We start from the raw sequence: 14862 nt of genomic DNA on the forward strand, positions 1-14862 counted from the left end.
CAATAGGAGTGAGTACATCCCATGTTCCTCTTTTTGGGTCTGGATTAACTCACTCAGGATAGTGTTTACTATTTCCATCCATTTACATGCAAAATTCAAGAAGTCATTGTTTTTTACTGCTGAGTAGTACTCTAATATGTATATATTCCATACTTTCTTCATCCATTCTTCCATTGAAGGGCATCTAGGTTGTTTCCAGGTTCTGGCTATTACAAATAATACTGCTATGAACATAGTTGAGCATATACTTTTGTTGTATGATAGGGCATCTCTTGAGTATATTCCCAAGAGTGGTATTGCTGGGTCCAGGGGTAGGTTGATCCCGAAATTCCTGAGAAACAGCCACACTGCTTTCAAAAGTGGTTGCACAAGTTTGCATTCCCACCAGCAATGGATGAGAGTATCCCTTTCTCCACAACCTCTCCAGCAGAGGCTATCATTGGTGTTTTTTATTTTAGCCATTCCGAAAGGTGTAAGATGGTATCTTAATATTGTCTTGATTTGCATTTCCCTGATCGCTAAGGAAGTTGAGCATAACCTTAAGTGTCTTTTGGCCATTTGAACTTCTGTTGAGAATTCTCTGTTCAGCTCAGTGCCCCATTTTATAATTGGGTTGATTAGCCTTTTACGGTCTAGTTTCTTGAGTTCTTTATATATTTTGGAGATCAGACCTTTGTCAGTTGTGGGGTTGGTAAAGATCTTCTCCCAGTCAGTGGGTTGCCTTTTTGTCTTAGTGACAGTGTCCTTTGCTTTACAGAAGCTTCTCAGTCTCAGGAGGTCCCATTAAATCAATGAAGCCCTTAATGTCTGTGCTGCTGGGGTTATAAGTGGGAAGTGGTCTCCTGTGCCCATGTGTTGTAGAGTACTTCCCACTTTCTCTTATATCAGGTTCAGTGTGTTCGGACTGATATTGAGGTCTTTAATCCATTTGGACTTGAGTTATGTGCATGGTGATAGATAAGGATATATTTTCATTCTTCTACATATTGACATCCAGTTTTGCCAGCACAATTTGTTGAAGATGCTCTCTTTTTTCCATTGTATACTTTTAGCTCCTTTATTGAAAATCAGGTCTTCATAGGTTTTTGGGTTAAAGTCAGGGTCTTCTATTCAATTCCATTGGTCGACTTCTCTGTTTTTATGCCAGTGCCAAGCTCTTTTCAATACTATAGCTCTGTAACAGAGTTTGAAGTCAGGGATGGTAATGCCTCCAGACGATCTTTATTGTATAAGATTGTTTTGGCTATCCTAGGTTTTTTGTTTTCCATATAAAGTTGATTATTGTCTTCTCCAGATCTGTGAAGAATTTTGATGGGATATTGATGGGGATTACATTGAATCTATAGATTGCTTTTGGTAGAATTGCCATTTTTTTAAATTTTTTTATTGAAAAAAAATTCTTCCTCCTTCCCGCCTCCCATTTCCTTCCCCCTACTCCCACCCCTCTCCCCCTCCCCCCACTCCTTTCTCCTCCCTCTCCAGCCCCAAGAGCAGTCAGGGTTCCCTGCCCTGTGGAAAGACCAAGGTCCTCCCCACTCTATCCAGGTCTAGGAAGGTGAGCATCCAAACAGACTAGGCTCCCACAAAGCCAGAACACAAAGTAGGAACAAAACCCCATGCCATTGTCCTTGGCCTCTTGTCAGCTCTCATTGTCCACCATGTTCAGAGAGTCCGGTTTTATCCCATGCTTTTTCATTCACAGTCCAGCTGGCCTTGGTGAGCTCCCAATAGATCAGACCCACTGTCTCAGTGGGTGAGTGCACCCCTTGTGGTCCTGCCTTCCTTGCTCATGTTCTCCCTCCCTTTGCTCCTCGTTAGGACCTTGGGAGCCCATTCCGGTGCTCCAGTGTGGGCCTCTGTCTCTATCTCCATCCATTGCTAGATGAAATTTCTAGTGCCATTGTCCTTGGCTTCTCATCAGCCTTCATTGTCCGCCATGCTCAGAGAGTCCAGTTTTAACCCATGCTTATTCAGTCCCAGACTAGCTGGCCTTGGTGGGCTCCCAATAAATCAGTTCCACTGTCACAGTGGGTGGGTGCATCCCTCGTGGTCCTGATTTCCTTGTTCATATTCTCCTTCCTTCTGCTCCTCATTTGGACCTTAAGAGCTCGGACCATTGCTCCAAATTGAGTCTCTGTCTCTACCTCGATCCATCGCCAGATGAAGGTTATAAGGTGATATGTAAGATATTCATCAGTAGAGGATAGGGTCATTTCAGGTTCCCTCTCCTCAGTTGCCCAAGGTACCAGCTGGGGACATCTCCCTGGACACCTGCGAACCCTTCTAGAGTCAAGTCTCTTGCCAACCCTAAGATGGCTCCCTTAGTTAGGATATATACTTTGCTGCTCCCGTATCCACCCTTCCTATATCCCAACCATCCAAATCCCCCAAGCTCCTCCCTTCCTCCCCTTCTCACGTTTCTCATCCCATTTCCCCTTTGCCCCATGCCACCTCACCCGCAAGTTCCCAGTTTTTGCCCTGCAATATTGTCTACTTCCCCTCTCTAGGCGGATGACTATACGATTTTATAAGATTGTTTTGGCTATCCTGGGTTTTTTGTTTCTCCATATAAAGTTGATTATTGTCCTCTCAAGATCTGTGAAGAATTTTGATGGGATTTTAATGGGGATTTCATTGAATCTATAAATTGCCCTTGGCAGAATTGCCATTTTTACTATGTTGATCCTCCCAATCCAAGAGCAAGGGAGATCCTTCCATTTTCTGGTATCCTCCTCAATTTCTTTCTTCATAGACTTAAAGTTCTTTTCAAATAGATCCTTCACTTCCTTGGTTATAGTTACCCCAAGATATTTTATGCTATTTGTGGCTACCGTGAAGGGTGATGCTTCTCTGATTTCCATCTCTGCTTCCTTATCCTTTGTGTATAGGAGGGCAACTGATTTTTTGGAATTGATCTTGTATCCTACAACGCTACTAAAGGTGTTTCTCAGCTGAATGACTTCTTTGCTGGAGTTTTTGGGGTCGCTTATGTACACTATCATATCGTCTGCAAATAATGAAAGTTTAACTTCTTCCTTTCCAATTTGAATCCCTTTGATCCCTTTATGTTGTCTTATTGCTATTGTTAGAATTTCAAGAACTATATTAAAGAGGTATGGAGAGAGTGGACAACCTTGTCGTGTTCCTTATTTTAGTGGAATAGCTTTGAGTTTCTCTCCATTTAATTTGATGTTAGCTGTCGGCTTGCTATAAATAGCTTTTAGAATACTTATGTATGACCCTTGTATCCCTAATCTCTCTAAGACCTTTATCATAAAGGGATGTTGAATTTTGTCAAATGCTTTTTCAGCATCTAATGAAATGATCATATGGTTTTTTTCTTTCAGTTTATTTATATGGTGGATTACATTGATAGATTTTCGTATGTTGAACCAGCCCTGCATCTCTGGGATGAACCCTACTTGATCAAAATGGATAATTTTTCTAATGTGTTCTTGGATTCGGTTTGCCAGTATTTTATTGAGTATTTTTGCGTAGATGTTCATGACTGAGAATGGCCTGTAATTCTCTTTCTTGGTTGTGTCTTTGTGTGGTTTTGGTATCAGAATAACTGCAGCTTCATATAAGGAATTTGGCAATGTCTTCTCTGTTTCTATATTGTGAAATACATTAAGGAGTATAGGTATTAGGTCTTCTTGGAAGTTCTGGTAGAATTCTGCATTGAAGCCGTCTGGACCTGGGCTTTTTGTGGTGGGGAGGTTTTTTATAACAACTTCTAATTCTTCGTGACTAACAGGTCTATTTAGATTGTTCACCTGGTCCTGGTTTAACTTTGGTATATGGTACTTATCTAAAAAAGTGTCCATTTCTTTTACATTTTCCAATTTTGTGGCATACAGGTTTTTGTAGTAAGATCTAATGATTCTCTGAATTTCCTCTGTGTCTGTGGTTATGTCTCCCTTTTTGTTTCTGATTTTGTTAATTTGCATATTCTCTCTCTGCCATTTGATTAGTTTGGATAGGGGTTTATCAATCTTATTGATTTTCTCCAAGAACCAGCTTTTTTGTTTCATTGATTCTTTGGATTGTTTTCTGTGTTTCTATTTTGTTGATTTCAGCCCTCAATTTGATTATTTCCAGTCTTCTACTTCTCCTAGGTGAGTCTGCTTCTTATTTTTTTCTAAAGGTTTCAGGTCGGCTATTAAGTCTCCAATGTGTGCTTTCTCCGTTTTCTTTAAGTGGGCACTTAAAGCTATGAACTTTCCTCTTAGCACTGCTTTCATAGTGTTCCATAGGTTTGAGTATGTTGAGTCTTCGTTTTCATTGAATTCAAGAAAGACTTTAATTTCTTTCTTTATTTCTTCCTTGATCCAGGTGTGGTTCGGTAGTTGACTGTCCAGTTTCCATGAGTTCATAGGCTTTCTGGGGATAGCATTGTTGTTGAATTCTAACTTTAATCCATGGTGATCTGATAAGACACAGGTGGTTACCGATATTTTTTTGTAACTGTGTAAGTTTGCTTTGTTACCGATTATGTGGTCTATTTTCGAGAAGGTTCCATGAGCTGCATAGAAGAAGGTATAGTCTTTCCTATTTGAGTGGAATGTTCTTTAGATGTCTTTTAATTCCATTTGATTCATTACCTCCCTTAATCCTCTTATTTCTATGTTAGGTTTCTGTCTGATTGACCTGTCCATTGGTGAGAGAGGAGTGTTGAAATCTCCTACTATTAGTGTGTGTGGTTTGATGACTGCCTTGAGTTTTAGTAACGTTTCTTTTACATAAGTGGGTGCTTTTATATTAGGGGCATATATATTCTGGATTGAGACTTCATCCTGGTGAATTGTTCCCGTTATGAGTAAAAAATGTCCCTCTCAATCTCTTTTGATTGATATTAGTTTGAAGTCAACTTTCTTAGAAATTAGTATGGCCACACCTGCTTGTTTCTTAGTTCCGTTTGCTTGATAAATCTTTTCACAGCCCTTTACTCTGAGTAGATGTCTGTCTTTGTGGTTGAGGTGTGTTTCTTGTAAGCAGCAGAATGTTGGATCCTGTTTTCGTATCCAATCTCTTAGCCTGTGCCTCTTTATAGGTGAGTTGAGTCCATTGATATTAAGTGATACTAATGACCAGTGGTTGTTAACTCCAGTCATTTTTCCTTTCTTTCTTTCTTTCTTTCTTTCTTTCTTTCTTTCTTTCTTTCTTTCTTTCTTTCTTTCTTTCGGTAGTAGAGTTTCTGTGTTTCCCTTCTTCAAGTTGTGCTGGTGAAGGGTCATTAGATGTCTGAGTTATTGTGGGCATTGTTGGACTCCTTGGTTTGTGATTTTCCTTCTATTACTTTCTGTAAGGCTGGATTTGTGGCTACGTATTGTTTAAATTTGTTTTTATCCGGGAAAATTTTGTTTTCTCCATTTATAGTGAATGAAAGCTTGGCTGGGTATAGTAGTCTGGGCTTGCATCCATGGTCTCTTAGTTTCTGCAGTACATCTTTCCAAGACCTTCTGGCTTTCATGGATTCCATAGATAAATCAAGTATAAGTCTGATAGGTTTACCTTTATAGGTAACTTGACCTTTTTCCTTTGCAGCTCTTAATATTCTTTCTTTATTCTGTATGTTTTATTTTTTGATTATTATATGACGAGGAGATTTTTTTTTTTGATCCAGTCGATTCGGTGTTCTATTTGCTTCTTGGACCTTCAAAGGGATATCTTTCTTAAGGTTGGGAAATTTTTCTTCTATAATTTTATTAAATATATTTTCTGGACCATTGAGCTGTACTTCTTCTCCTTCTTCTATCCCTATTATTCTTAGGTTTGGTCTTTTCATTGTGTCCTAGATTTCCTGAATGTTTTGGAATGAGAATTTGTTGGTTATGCTGTTTTCTTTGATCAGAGTGTTTATTTTCTCTATGGTATCTTCAGTGTCTGAGATTCATTCTTCTATCTCTTGTAATCTGTTGGTAGTACTTGTCTCTGTAGTTCCTGTTCATTTATCCAAATTTTCCATCTCTATCCTTCCCTCGGTTTGTGTTTTCTTTATTACTTCTACTTCATTCTTCAAGTCTTGAACCATTTCCCTTACCTGTTTGATTACTTTTTCTTGTTTCTCTTGGTTTTCTTGGGTATCTTTGAGAGATTTATTCATTTCATCTACCTTTTTGTTTGTAATCTCTAATTGATTATGGCAGTTTTTCACCTCCTGTTTAAGGTCCTCTATTATTTTCATATAATTCACTTTTGAGTCAAATTCTTCTAATTCTTCTGGATTAGGGTGTACACTTCTTATTTCAGGATTCCTGGATTCTGGTGATGTCACGTTGCCTTTCAAGTTGTTGGGGGAATTGTTGCATTGGTGCCTGCCCATCTCTTCCTTCAAATGGAGCCAGGAGAGGCCTGGTGTCTTAGACCAGTCTTTGCTGTGACTAATTCTCTGGGTGTATCTCCTCAGTGTAGGGGCAGGAACCGTTCCCTTCCAGATGAACTCCTCAACACCAAAACAGAGACGCCTGGTATTCCAATGACCCACAGAAAAAAGGGTGATCGACTTTCTGGGGGTAGCATTGTTGTTGTATTCTAACTTTAGTCTGTGGTGATCTGATAAGACACAGGTGGACACTGATTTTTTTTTGTATCTGTGGAGGTTTCTTATGTTTCCGAGTATGTGGTCAATTTTTGAGAAGGTTCCATGAGCTGCAGAGAAGAAGGTATATTCTTTCCTATTTGGGTAGAGTGTTCTATAGATGTCTGTTAAGTCCATTTGCTTCATTACCTCCGATAATTCTCTTAATTCTCTATTTGGTTTCTGTCTGATTGACCTGTCCATTGGTGAGAGAGGTGTGTTGAAGTCTCCTACTATTAGTGTGTGTGGTTTGATGTCTGCCTTGAGTTCTAGTAATATTTCTTTTATATAAGTGGGTGCTTCTATATTAGGGGCGTAGATATTCAGGATTGATACTTCATCCTGATTCATTATTCCCGTTATGAGTATAAAGTGTCCATCTCGATCTCTTCTGATTGATTTTAGTTTGAAGTCAGTTTTGTTAGAAATTACTATGACCACACCTGCTTTCTTCTTAGGACCATTTGCTTGAAACACCTTTTCGCAATCCTTTACTCTGAGTAGATGCCTGTCTTTGTGGTTGAGATGTGCTTCTTGCAAACAACAGAATGTTGGATCCTGCTTTTGTATCCAATCTCTTAGCCTGTGCCTTTTTATAGGTGAATTGAGACCATTAATATTAAGTGATATTAATGACCAGTGGTTGTTTACTCCGGTTATTCTTATTGTATATGGTAGTAGAGTTTGTGTGTCTCCCTTCTTTGAGTTGCTCTGGTGAAGGATTGCTAGATGCCTGAGTTATTGTAGGCAGTGTTGGCAATATTGGATTCCTTTTGTTGTGATTTTCCTTCTATTACTTTCTGTAGGACTGGATTTGTGGCTACGTATTGTTTAAATTTGTTCTTATCCTGGAATGTCTTGTTTTCTCCATCAATAGTGAATGATAGCTTGGCTGGGTATAGTAGTTTGGGTTTGCATCCATGGTCTCTTATTTTCTGCAGTACCTCTATCCAGGACCTTCTGTCTTTCATGGTTTCCATAGAGAAGTCAGGTGTAAGTCTGATTGGTTTACTTTTATAAGTTATTTGCCATTTTTCCTTTGCAGCTCTTAATATTCTTTCTTTAACCTGTATATTTTGTGTTTTGATTATTATATGGTGAGGGGATGTTTTTCTTTGATCCAGTCTGTTTGGTGTTTTGTATACTTCTTGAATATTCAAAGGAATATCTTTCTTTATGTTGGGAAAGTTTTCTTCCATAATTTTGTTAAAAATATTTTCTGGGCCTTTGAGCTGTGACTCTTCTCCTTCTTCTATTCCTATTATTCTTAGGTTTGGTCTTTTTATTGTGTCCCATATTTCCTGAATGTTTTGTGGTGAGAATTTGTTGGCTTTGTGGTTTTCGTTGATCAGTGCATTTATTATCTCTATGGTGTCCTCAGAATCTGAGAGTCTTTCTTCTATCTCTTGTATTCTATTGATTATGCTTGTTTCTGTAGACTCTGCTCATTGACCTAGACTTTCCATGTCCAGCTGGTCCTCCGTTTTCATTTTTTTTCCTTGCTTCCATTTCAGTTTTCAATTCTTGAACTGTTTCCATTACCTGTTTGATTGTTTTTTCTTGGTTTCCCAGGGTATCATGTATGTATTTACTCATTTCTTCAAACTTTTTGTTACTTCTCATCCATTTCTATAAGGGCGTTTTTTCCATGTTGTTTAAGGGACTCTATTGCTTTCATAAAATCAATTTTTCCCCTTCTTCTGTGTTAGGGTGTTCAAGTCCTTCTGTTGTAAGATCATTGGGTTCTGGTGTTTTCATGTTGATTTTCAGATTGTTGGGTGAATTCTTGCCTTGGCGCCTGCCCATCTCCTCCTATCGATGCTATCTAATGGGTCTTTTAAAAACTGGATCAGGTTTCCCATCTGGCCACAGGCTTACAAAATGCCCTCGCTCCATTTCCTGGCTCTTGTCGTGGGCCAAGATCTCTCTCACCACTCAGAAGGGTCTTCAGTAACAGAACCCTGCTCCCCTTTTGCCAGGGACCTTGCCAACAAAAGGCCTACCTCTTTGATTTAATTGTAGCGGAACGATCTGCTCTCGGAGTTGTGCACTGGTCCCCGACGCTTGGCTGTCCACGCCGCACCGGTCCCTACCGCTTGGCTGTCCGCCGCTTGGCTGTCCACGCAGCGCTGGGCCCTGCCGCTTAGCTGTCTCTAGAAGATTCTTGAAAGGCAGGCGGTTCTCTGTGAGTTCGAGACCAGCCTGGTCTACAAGAGCTAGTTCCAGGAAAGGCTCCAAAACCACAGAGAAACTCTGTCTCGAAAAAACCAAAAAAAAAAAAAAAAAAAAAAAGAAAAAGAAAAAAGAAAAAAAGATTCTTGATAAGCACAAGGGAAAATAGTATTAATCATAGACACATTTCTGAAAGGGAACCAATAACTGCAGTCAATAATTTCAGTCTCATTTTCCCAAGTACACTACAGTATGTCCATTTGAGTCATGGATCTTTATAATTACATAAGAGAATCTGAAGAAATTTGGAAAAGATCATGTTGAAGTATAAGAACATGGAAATTGAACTAAGGAAACTGTTTAGAGAAAGCATCAATGAATGACTGTTTATTCTAGGATTTCCAAAGAGGTAGAGAGCAGAGACAAATTTTGTTAACCTTTAGATTTTAGTGACTATGAGACATAGCCGGGGAGAAGTAAGCATAGAATGAATATGCTTTTACTGCTGCAAGGGCAGTGGGAATGTGCAGGTCTTGTTCCTGCCATACAGAAGAGGAAAGATGATGGAAAGAGAAAATAATAAAATATTTCTTTATAATTTGATGCTACCTGGATGATTATAATTGAATGTGATGATGCAGGAATCCTACCCAAAGGCACATCTTGAGGTTGGGCATTCTATTTGTCACTCAACTGAAATTTAAACAGTACTGATTTTCTGAGTCATTATGGTTGATACATTTGGGGGATGTTTATACCATGGTGTGTATTAACAAAAAGCACAGCTCTTTTATAAATTATCAGGGTCCACAAATGTTTATTAATTTGAGAATAGTTAAAAACAAACTGTTTCATTAAAAATGTTAATAACATATTGCTGGTGGTTATTCTTTGCAGAAAGATTTGGATCAACATTTGAGTGAAAATACCACTCCCTTCAATGTATTTATTGTTTATGGAAAAGTGAATATGTGTAATGAGAAACTCATTTCAGGTTCTTTTTTATGCATCTTCATTGATTCTCTATTCACAACAGCTGGGAAATGAAAACCTAAATATTCTACAGCTGTCTAATGAATAATGAAATAGTGATACATGTACATCATGTTATAAATTTTTCAGCGTAAAGAAAATTGAAATCACAAGTTTTGTAGGCAGATGTCAGGCTCTATAAAAGATTCTACTGAGTGAACAAACCCAGACCAAAAAAACAAATGTTGCATGTTAGGTTTGTTTTGTTATTCCCAGTTTCAAATCTTCAGATAAAAGTTTAGGACTCACTTGCTACCTTGGAACTAATATGCATGCAAAAACATTTAGTGATTGAAAAGTCCACAAAATTGAAAGAGATGAAGGGGTGAATATTGGAGGGTTTACAGAGAAGAAGGGAAAGTGGGGAATGATGTAATTATTCTATAATCTCAAAATTAGAGATAATTGGATATAATTTAAAGAAAGTGTCACATATTGAAAATCATATTCAGTGAATAGTAAAATTTTGAAAAGGAAGAAAGTAGAGTCTTCTTAGCACTTGGAAAATTTTCCACAAATAAGGTAATTCATAAGTATGACTACAAGTAGATTGATTTTTTTCTAAACAAGAATTATGAAAACTGAGGTAAACAGAGATTAATCTCTTCTAGCTCTGAACACTGTTCATAGATATTAAAGTACCTCAAGTTCTGTAAAACTAGAAGATATTTAATATGAATTCAAAGGATACATACAATAAACCATGATTCCTCTGTTTGATTTTCAGTGCAAATAATCAGTGTTCATAGACCCAAATCACTGCACATAGGCAAGAAGATGGCAACTACAGAACCCAGTGTAAGTATGGGATCTGGGTGCTTTGCCTCTGAACAAAAGCATTGTCTGTGAGCACATAAATGCTGACACTTCAGCCACTCATAGGTACATGGATGTAACACCTGATTTTGTGTTACACCCTCGGTACAGTTCACGTGCCACTGTACCTTACGCGAGTTGGGCAAGGGCCTGGAGATTGAACACACAAAGAGACCAAGGTCATTCGAAAGGAGATCAGCCAAATGCCAGTTTATTCAGACTTGGGGAAGTCCTTAGTACCTAACTGCTGCACAAGGACCACCGCCCAGGCAGGTGGAAAATTACCATACCAACAAAGGAGTCAATGTCCTACAGCTAATCACCAGGTGGGGCAGGAAGAGCACAGGAACAAACAGGATGTTTTGTCAGCTGACCAGAAACTGTCCTCGAGATGCATCCCAGGAACAAGGGCAGACCTGGACCCTACAGGGTCCCCTTTTATATAAATTATATGACTAGGCCTGTCTTGGGTGGCATTGGACATCAAGCAATACCCCTTACCCATCATGGGAAAGCATCCAGGTCAAAACAAATTTCCTGTCTTAAGTTGGGGCAGCCCCCCAAAAACCTTTCCCGTCATTGGCTCACTAGTCATCCATCACCGAGTTCAGCCAGATTTGTGCTGAAAAATTCTCTGGGGCAATAGCTAAGAGGACTTGCCACATGGCAACGTTGACCTGAGCTTGCTTTTGGCTCTGGCACCATGAAACCATGAAGACAATGCTCCAGCCCATATAAGCATTCCTTAAGGAGACTGTGCCTGCTAAATCCTTAATAATTCTGCCCCAAAAGGAGCCCTTTAAGTAAGGTCTTAGTGCTGGTGTAAGGAACCCTGGAATAGCTGACTAGAATAATCTCAAGAGCCAATTCATAAATTGTACATCCCAGGGTTCATGAATAACAGCAATAAGCCTATTACTGTAATATCTAGCAGTGGTCTTTAACCACAACCAATAGCAAACTTAACTGCAATATTTATTTATAAATTTAGCTTAATTTGAATGGCCAAGGTATTTGTAACCTGCCCTGAGAAGGTATCCATTTTGCTAGCGGGAAGCAACTGACTGACTAATGAAAAATTCAGCAGCTCTAGCTGCTCTGGCAGCAACAGCAATGCCTGCCAATATCATGGGATGGGTAGATGGGTAGAGGAACAATCCTTGGCACTTGCACCACTACAGCCAGCTCCTCAGGAATCCCACAACTCTTCAGTTGACAAGCCAGAATCTCCTTGATCTCTTGGCTCTGTCCTGTCTTCAGGCTTCTGGACAGGAAAATCCACAGCATGCACCAGACGCTCTGGTACCCATATTAGATTGTCAGCATTTTGTGGGAAAACACAAACAGCCCCTCTTCCCCACAGCAGTACAGGATCTGGACCATACCAGGTGCCATCTGCTAGATTCTTCCATATGACATGAGGCATCCCGGAAGAATCTGGCTGTCAATGTTGGTCAGCAGCGGTATGAGATTGAGCATCAACAGTCAAAAAATTTAAAATGTATAAAATAAAAGACAAATGATCTCTGGGAGTGGAACCATATTCCCCCTTTTTTGTTTTATGTAAATAGGCTTTGAGCGTATGATGTGTTCGCTCCACTATAGCTTGTCCTTGAGAATTATAAGGTATTTCTGTTTTATGAGAAATTGAAAACTCAGAGTAAAATTTAGCAAAGCCAGTGCTAGTATAGCCTGGCCCATTATCAGTTTTTGCAGTTTTAGGAACTCCCATGTAGGCAAAAGCCTGGAGACAATGACTTTTAACATCTCATAATCTTTTGCCTGTATGAGCTAAGGCAAAAATGAGATGAGAATATGTATCCATGGTCACGTGAACATATTGTATGTGCCCAAAAGAAGGAACATGGGTGATGGGTGACATCCATTTGTCATAAATGATTAGGAGCAAGCCCACAAGGATTAACTCCCAAATGCAGAACAGTTAAAAGTTCTGTACACAGAGAGCACTTTTTAACAATATCAGTGGTTTGTTTTTGAGATATCTTAAAATGAAATCTTAAAGATCCAGCATTGAGATGAAAACGATTATGAGTTTTTTCTGTAGCTTTATAAGATTTTTGACTCATTGTATAAATTTGACGAGTAAGCTGATCCGCTAATGCATTCCCTTCACTCAAAGGACCAGGGAGGTCAGTATGAACCCACAAATGTCCTACGTAAATAGGAACAGATAGGGCCCAAAGCAAAGTTTGAATAGCCAATAACTGCATCTAGACTAGAGATATAGAAGCAATGTAAGCTGTAGTTTCCAAAGGTGTAAGAATTTTGCTTATATACTGACTGTCAGTAAAAAGGTTAAATGGAATATCAGCATATTTTTCTAGGGCCATCTTGACAGCAACCAATTTAGCCACCTGAGCAGAGTTAATATTAACAGACTGAATATTAAAATCAGGAAGGGAGGCTACAACAGCTCTCCCAGTGGAAGATCCATCAGTAAACACATTTTGTGCCCCTGCCAGAGGCTGTAAAGAAATAACTTTAGGGAAACATACCGGATGATTTTTAAAAAAGGTGACTAACTTATTAGAAGGATAATGATTGTCAAACTTGCAGGGATTAGTGCATAAAAATAAGGTCCAATCTTTAGCAAAATTTTGTAACCAAGTTATTTCTGTCTGGGTATATGGTGTAATAACCTTATTAGGTAACATTTTAAAAGTTTGTAAACTAAGCTTATACCCTTTTTGAATAACACGTAGCACAGCTGATGGATATGAGATAAGAATTTTTACAGGTGACACATGTTCATGTACCCACAGGATGGGTCCTTGCTGCCAAAAAAACTCCAGTAGGACTATGCTTGGAGGGGAAAATTATCAACAGTAGTGGCTGACTATAATCAATATAATGAATATGATCAGAGGCAAGCTTTTTTTTCAATTAAAGTAATACATTGTCTTGCTTGAGGTGTTAACTCACGAAAGGAGGTTGGGTCTGGATTCCCCTGTAGAATGTCAAAAAGTGGTTTTGAGTCTCCAGTAGGAATTTCCAGACTGGGCCAGACTCAATTTAGGTCTCTAAGCTATTTTTGAAAATCATTTAAAGTCTGTAGTTTATCTAGGCAAAGAGTAACTTTTTGTGGTTTTACTCCTGTCTGTAACAACTGATGTCCCAAGTATTGATATGGAAAATGTTGTTGTACTTTTTTAGAAGCAATTATTAACCCAGCATGTGCTAGGCATTCTTGCAAGTCAGCAAAAGCCTTAAGGACTATCTCCGGGTCCTGTCCAGCTAATAGGATGTCATCCAAATAATGACTTATATAGAGTTGAGAATATTTATACCTTATTGGGACAATAACCCGGGCCATAAACATTTGGAAAATTACAGAACTATTGGCCATACTCTGGGGCAATGTTACTCATTGGTAGTGCCTGTATAGTTCTTTGAAATTTATAGACAGCACATTGAAAGCAAATTTATCAGAGTCTTTTGGATGTAAGGGAATGGTGAAAAACAATCCTTTAGGTCAATAACTAAAAGATGGTATCCTGCAGGAATACCCACAGGCTGAGGCAACCCAGGTTGAATAGTCCCCATAATTTTTATACAATCATTTACTGTTCTAAGATCTTGTAGCAGCCTCCATTTACCAGACTTTTTTAAATAACAAAAATAGGGGTATTCCAGGGAGAAGTGGATGCCACTATGTGTCCTGTCTCTAGCTGTTTTAGGAACTCACTCTGTGGACCAGGCTGACCTTGAACTCACAGAGTTTCCAGAGTGTTGGAATTAATGGCGTGCACCATCACACCTGGCTTTTTTTTGGGGGGGGCTGATTAACTGCCCCTTTACCTGTAGGGCAGTTCCTTTTAATGTATCCTGATCTTCCCCATTGAAAACAATTCTTTTTTGTCTAGCTCCACCTTGACCTTCCATAAGGGCAGAACAATTACCTGGCCCATCACGTGAGTGCCATCAATGTCTCTGCATAATCAGATAAAGTCATTTAAATCTCCATTTCTATGGGGGCATAAAACCTCCAGACAGAACCTATTAGCATTTTTATAGGCCAAATGTTTAATGACCAGCATAGCTGAATTCACATCCCCAAAAATGTTTTCGTGATCCTTTGTTAGGTAAAGTTTTTCAAGCTTTAATGGCTGCTGTAGCTACCTGAGCATAAATTGCAGGATCATAAGCAATCTGTGCTGCTAAGCCAGCATATTGTCCTTCACCAGTTAACATGTCAAGGTTATACTGGGGGAAACCTGTTTTGGCATTTTTTCCTGTGATCT

The 14862-nt window shown here is 39.0% G+C and overlaps 1 protein-coding gene across 1 annotated transcript in view; it reads left to right on the top strand.

The window, feature by feature from the left end:
- LOC130868358 (odorant-binding protein-like) overlaps positions 1-8727 on the top strand; it is a 135122-nt gene extending 126395 nt beyond the window's left edge. Inside the window, exon 6 of the mRNA XM_057760609.1 lies at positions 8603-8727. Within this exon, the coding sequence (XP_057616592.1) occupies positions 8603-8727 (125 nt within the window). The remainder of the gene's footprint in view (positions 1-8602) is intronic.
- Positions 8728-14862: the final 6135 nt, after the last annotated feature.

The sequence above is a fragment of the Chionomys nivalis genome, chromosome X (assembly GCF_950005125.1).
Source record: "Chionomys nivalis chromosome X, mChiNiv1.1, whole genome shotgun sequence".
Taxonomy (NCBI): domain Eukaryota; kingdom Metazoa; phylum Chordata; class Mammalia; order Rodentia; family Cricetidae; genus Chionomys; species Chionomys nivalis.